This window comes from Hordeum vulgare, chromosome 3H (assembly GCF_904849725.1).
Source record: "Hordeum vulgare subsp. vulgare chromosome 3H, MorexV3_pseudomolecules_assembly, whole genome shotgun sequence".
Lineage (NCBI taxonomy): Eukaryota > Viridiplantae > Streptophyta > Magnoliopsida > Poales > Poaceae > Hordeum > Hordeum vulgare.
This window is the reverse complement of record NC_058520.1, coordinates 531,769,700-531,776,075: the sequence shown is the minus strand read 5'-3', so window position 1 is coordinate 531,776,075 and position 6,376 is coordinate 531,769,700. Positions and strand designations below refer to the sequence as shown.

The following is a 6,376-nucleotide window of genomic DNA, read 5'->3' as shown; positions in this document are numbered from 1 at the left end:
AGGAAGTAGCTGGTATAAAACAAACTCTGGTAGTGATAGATTATTACTCCCTTCGTTCCTAAATATAAGTCTTTGTAGAGATTTCACTAATAGACTACATACGGAGCAAAATGAATGAATCTATACTCTAAAATATGTCTATATACATCTGTATATAATCTTCTAGTAAAAACTCTAAAAAGGCTTATATTTAGGAACGAAGGGAGTACTCCCTCTGTAAACTAATATAAGAACGTTTAGATTATTAAAATAGTGTTCTAAATGTTTTTATATTAGTTTACGGAGGAAGTACTTGTTAATGTATTATATCCTGATTTGAGTTTGACCGAATCTTTTATTAAACCTGTGTATGATCTGGCCCTAGGACTGATAAGCACGTTGACCCATTTGCTTCACCCAGAAGCAGCCAGAAGAATCATCCCCAATTAGCATAAAAAAAACAAGAGCTGAACTTCCAGTACATCGTCACCAACTCACCGTCTCTTTCCTAATCTTCCTTTCACAGGCTCAAGTCTTTGGAGGTTAGCCCTGCTGCAAGCAAAGCCATGGCTTTCAAACAGATGGTGCATATGAATCAAGGACAAGGCCAAACTAGCTACGCTCACAACTCCAGTTTTCAGGTAATTTCTACTCTCTTAATTAGTTCAGGGGTGTTGTTTCTATGGACCCTTCTCCTGAAACTTGGCTCTGAAACTGTGTCATCAAGAATTTGTTCATAATATATCTTATTACTAACAACTAAAGTAACACCATAATGAAAAACAAAAACAATACTGTATTTGGAAAGATTAAACTAGATTTCTGAAGTACAAGTCGACTGCAGAGTGCTGAGCAGAACAGGATGAAGCCCCTGATAGAAGCAGCGACCATCGAATTATGCAGCAACACCACCACCTTGTCGCCCGGCAAGATGGTGATTGCGGACTTGGGCTGCTCCTCTGGCCCAAACGCAGTAGCACTGGTGTCAATTGCTCTTGAGGCCACCCGCAGCCACTTTCTTCAGTTGCAGCAGCCACCTCCGGAAGTCTGTGTAGTCCTCAATGATCTCCCATACAATGACTTCAATGCGGTGGTGAAAAGCCTGGTTGCGGTCCGGCAAATCGGCGAGCCTGTTGTTGTAACTGGTGTTGTACCAGGGTCATTCTATGAGAGGCTCTTCCCTAGTGGCTCCGTGCATCTTTTCTGTTCATCCAACGGCCTTCATTGGCTCTCAAAGGTATGAGTTTGACACCACCCCAGTAGCATTCGACCCTTCACCATCTGATCGTTCAGAGGCACAGGCTCCTGAAGATTTAAGGATAAACCAAATCCCAGCATATGACATTGATGAGAATGTCAGGCGTGAAAGACTCCCAATGGTCACTGGAGCTTATGCACGGCAATTCAGGAAAGATTTCACACTTTTCCTGCAGCTGAGAGCCAAAGAATTGGTCCCAGAAGGCCGGATGGTTGTTTCCCTCCCGGGGAGGCGTTCTGATGAGCCCGTCAACGAGAGCTCTCTCGTCTGGGGAACTGCAGTTCAGATTTTAGGCGCCATGGCCTCAGAGGTAAGTACTTACTTCTTTACTTTTTCTTTGCGGGAACACAAGCTTTACTTCTTAACTATGTTTTCATTTGCTTATGAGCATGTGAGCATTTGACATCCTGATGTTGTGCTTTGGATAACTAACAGGGTGTTATTGACAAAGAAAGGCTTGATTCTTTGTACATACCGGTGCATGGACCTTCCGATGAAGAGCTGAGAGAGATCATCCAAGAAGAGGGCTCCTTCTCAGTCACAGAGATGCGGGTGCACGACCCTATAAGCGGCATGGACAGGGCGCTCCTCACCCCAAACAGGATGGTGAATAGCCTGAGAGCTGCTTTCGAGCCGATAATAGTCCAGCATTTTGGATCGCACGGAGAGATCATGGATGAATTCGTGAGGACCGGCGAGAAGCACTTGAGCCTACAGCGCAGATCACAGGTTAAACACACCAGAAACCCGAGAGTTATGCTGGTTGTATCACTCACCAAGGCATGACATGACAACTGAAGTGTTGCTGCTGCTAGCCTGTATCCCTCACCAATTTGTGTCATGTCTGTAAAGTTCAACATCAAACTTAATCGGATTTGTGAGAGACGAAAAAGGCAAATGTGTGCTGAAATTGCATTGTGAGGTATGAAATTCTCAAAAATAAAAAAAATAAAAGTATATATGCCCCACAACGCAATGAAGTGATATTGAAGTTCTGCAAAGGTACATACATGATATTTTTCTCCTTTCTGTAATCTCATACTCCCTCCGTAACTAAATATAGTAACACGTTCTTTTAGTTCCGGTGAAACTGCAAAAACATGTTATACTCCATTTTGACGAAAAAGCCCCCCCCCCCTTGCGCCCATCTCTCATGTATCTCATCTAGCTATCACCTATCATCAGTGAGTCATACCTTGGCCAGATTTTGGAATCCAGAAAATGTCTAAACCCCCCCATGGCATGTCAAAATCGGTGGTGACCATGCAAGTGGCATGACAGCCAGCACGCACTGGATCATGGTTTCTCGTTCCCGTAGTACCCGGTTCTCAATCGGACATGGCCGCCATGTCATCTCACCTCCTCGTGACGCCACCTATCCCTCACGGCCGTTCCCCGCTTCCCTCTCTGCCTCCAAGCGCCGTCATGGCCGCCGCCCGACGGCCGCTCCCACCTTCCCTCTCTGCCTCCAAGCGCCGTCATGGCCTCCGCCCGACGGCCGTTCCCCCTTTCCTCTCTGCCTCCAAGCGCCGTCATAGCCTCCGCCCGACGCCGTCAGAGAGCGCCATCGCCTCAGAGGTCGCACATGCTGACATGCACACTCGAAGTGTCCTGTCCCAGCTGATCCTGAATCACACCGCACATGCTGACATGCACGCTCGAAGTGTCCTTTCCCAACTGATCCCGAACCACACCGCAGTGACCTGCGTGAGCAAAAGGCAACTTCCTGTGTACAAATTACAAGCTGGTGCTTCTTCCTGTGGAGTACTAGTAACATTGTACGTGCAACACACGTGTAACCGCAACATCAAATTTTTCTCATTCATCTTAGTTAGGACTTAGGAGGCATCTCATAGTCCTATAGTATGTCACATATAGAAGACAATCAAATGTCTCTATAGATAAAATATATAGTCATAGATTCACCGAGTCTAGTGATATATTTCGAATCAAACACAAGAACATTAATCAACATTAATCATTGAAGCCCACAACTATATTGCTCAATCTAGTACATTTGAGAATTCTTTCCTCCAAGAGAACAATCCAATGCCCCTGATTACCTAGCCAGGGAAATGGCTTGCTTGTTGGATTGACCTTGCGAGGAAAGGGGGGAGGGGGTGATTTCTTAGATTTGAGTGGTGCATGTTCTTTTGAATTCAGTCAACAATGCCTTTTTGTTTGCATTGCGAACGGAGGGGACCTTTTATGCCACCGCACAAGTAGGTACATGTCCGACCCTATCCTCACCACCATCCGAGTGATGAAGCCACTTTGAGAGGAGTGTGGTCAATTGACCACACATGTTTTTAGCAAATCATTTGTGCACAAGTATAAATCATGTATTTTTTTTTTATAAATTCATTGAAAACACGTGTATTCGACATCACAAATCTGAAATGACATCACAGACTTCTGATCCTGGCACCGCCACTGCACCATCCGATATAAGCTGCTATAGATGTGAGTATGTGCACATCATGATGTGAATACATTTACTCCATTGCATGAGACGGTTGGTTAAAAAGATTGACAATCATATGAAGGTAGCATTTTTTCATTGCTTGGTCATATTGTGACTTTATTTTACACCTATAATTGACAGGAGAAACCAGCCTCATTTAGCAACTGGTACAGAAGAATGAGAGAATAAGGAGTTAAACATCATCAAATAAGTTGGTCAAGATGCATAACATGCAAATCAACATTGCCTCGTAATTTCATTCCTTTCATAACCCTAAAATGACAGATAATACATGGCATCACCTCAGTGTATATCTCAATGCAACAAAGGCAACATGGCAATATACAATAGATAGCTTGTAAGATTAGCAAGTGCCCGGATAAACAAATGGGAATGAAAATAGGAAAAATGCTAGAAACATGTATATACTGTACCTTTTTATTGCTTTACGACACAAATGCTTGTTAGTCTGCATCAACGCTTCAAAAGCATGGCACCAACATGTGCACATGTCATTCAACTTTTCTTGTCATGTCCAAAAAGAGCATAAAAACTCACTAATAGCTAAACCGATCCTTCCAACCCCAACTCCCTATCCCCATATATGTCACAAAGTTTTTCCAGCCCAAGTACATTATCTAGTGTTCAGGGATGCCTACAACTATGGGGATGACATCCTTTGTTTAACATTGATAGTTTAGTAGTAAACCATAGGTAAAAATACATATGCATAGTATATGGAGCCAACAAGAAAAAATATTCCACACAATAAGAGGCATAAAGTGTTTACTACATATTGGGATAACCAAGGCTATTTAATCACCTAATTAAATTAAACACCAAATAAAATTATAAAGATCATGTGAAATATAGTATATGGAGCCAACAAGGAAAAAACTACGTGTTCAGCAAGAAACTTTTGAGAAATATAGGCATCCGTAAAAATTTATAATAGTTGATATTTCATAGTATACCTGACACAAATAGAAAAAATTGTATGCTCTCTATTTTAAGTTTTCAGATAAGTTGGGTGTTAAGATTCTTCAACTGGTAAAAATAGATCTATGTGTTAACAACATAACCTTATTAGTGATTGGATAACAAAATGATCATTAAATTTGTATGGAATTGAAAGCTACTAATGCAGACACGAAAGAAGCATAAATTTCACGCTCAGTTTTGTGATGGACAGTGAACAATAAAAATACAATTGTCTTGCAACCCCATTTTCCTAAGGTTAAGCTGAGCTAGTGAAGTAGCAATTGCAAAGCCAACCTAACATACATTTCTTTTTTGAAACAGAACCTGACTAATAACAAAGCATGTTCAGAAAACTAAACGGCGGCATCCCGGCTCGAATTTGTCAAACATTTACAAATATTTCATCGAGCCTTAACACCAAACTTGTATGTGTATGTACTAATATGCATGTTCAGAAAGCCTTGAACAATACTGACTTATTAGACAGTTATAATGATCAGGTTTCAAAGACTCGAAGATCAACAGGTTGTTAGTTGATCTGTCAGTTCATACTGTATTTATTTTTTCAACGGGTTGCTTGCACTTGGGACAAAGCTTCGAATTGGCTAGAATAATGAGATGCATAATTATTATATTTATCTTTCTTTTTTTTCTTAAAAGAATTTGAAGGGCAGAGCAGTAACAACCAAAAGAGTAGTTTAGAATCTACATTTGAGTTTTGAACCTAATTTTCCATAGAAAGCCTTTCTACGATAAAGTACAAAAAAAAATGAAAGAGAAAGAGCACCTGTGATGAACACGACATCCAGGGACTTCGGCTTCCCCTTGTTCTCGTCTTGGCCGCCACCACACCTCTTCCCCACACGCAACCTGGACGAGGAACAATCAAGAGAGAACAGTATAAAAGAAAAATATGTCCATGATGCCTGGGCATAATATTTGACTTCAACACTAATTTTTCTCCAACGAATATACTTCATAAGAGCGTCTTCAACTGGCGTGCTTCGCGCCGCGCCCAAAAAATGCGTTTGCAGCGCGCGCTTCGGCTGGTTTAGCGCGGGGATAGGCGCTGACTCCAGCAGCCGCGCTATAATGCAGCGCGCGCGCCGCTCCAGCAGTGCCCAAAAATGCAGCGCGCGCGCGTCGCTCCAGCAGTGTCCAAAAATGCAGCGCGCGCAGCACGCACAAACGACATATACACCACATATACATTTCAAAAAATAGGCGCAAAAACGATCAAACAAACAAAATAAATCAACAATAAATAGTCTTACAACTCAAACAAATAGTCTATCCTTCAGTACAACAAATAATGCAATAAACACAACCAATAGTTCATGAACAATACAATACAAATACAAATACAATACAATACAAATAATGCAAACCAAATCATGCTCTTTGTCGTCCATGCCATGCCCACCACTCTTCAATCAGATCCTTCTGAAGATCATTGTGCGTTGCGGGACGCCGAATGGCATGATAGGAGGCAACAAAACGGGCTACCCTTTCAGCCCTCCGTCGCACTCGCACGGGATGTCCCAAGAGCTCATACTGTGAGTAATCTAAATCTTGGCCACGCTCATTCTCGATGATCATGTTGTGCATGATCGCACAAGCGTGCATGATGTACCAAAGCATTTTTTGATCCCAAAATCTAGCCGGTCCTCTAACAATAGCAAATTGGGCTTGTA

General features: G+C 42.2%; 1 protein-coding gene across 1 annotated transcript; it reads left to right on the top strand.

Moving 5' to 3' along the window:
* The first annotated feature begins 407 nt into the window (after positions 1–407).
* LOC123444738 (probable jasmonic acid carboxyl methyltransferase 1) lies at positions 408–2,129 on the top strand. Its single transcript, XM_045121560.1, has 4 exons — positions 408–620; positions 824–1,216; positions 1,281–1,547; positions 1,673–2,129. The coding sequence occupies exons 1-4, from the start codon at positions 546–548 to the stop codon at positions 2,021–2,023; spliced, it is 1,086 nt and encodes a 361-aa protein (XP_044977495.1). The 5' UTR covers positions 408–545; the 3' UTR covers positions 2,024–2,129.
* The last annotated feature ends 4,247 nt before the right edge of the window (positions 2,130–6,376 follow it).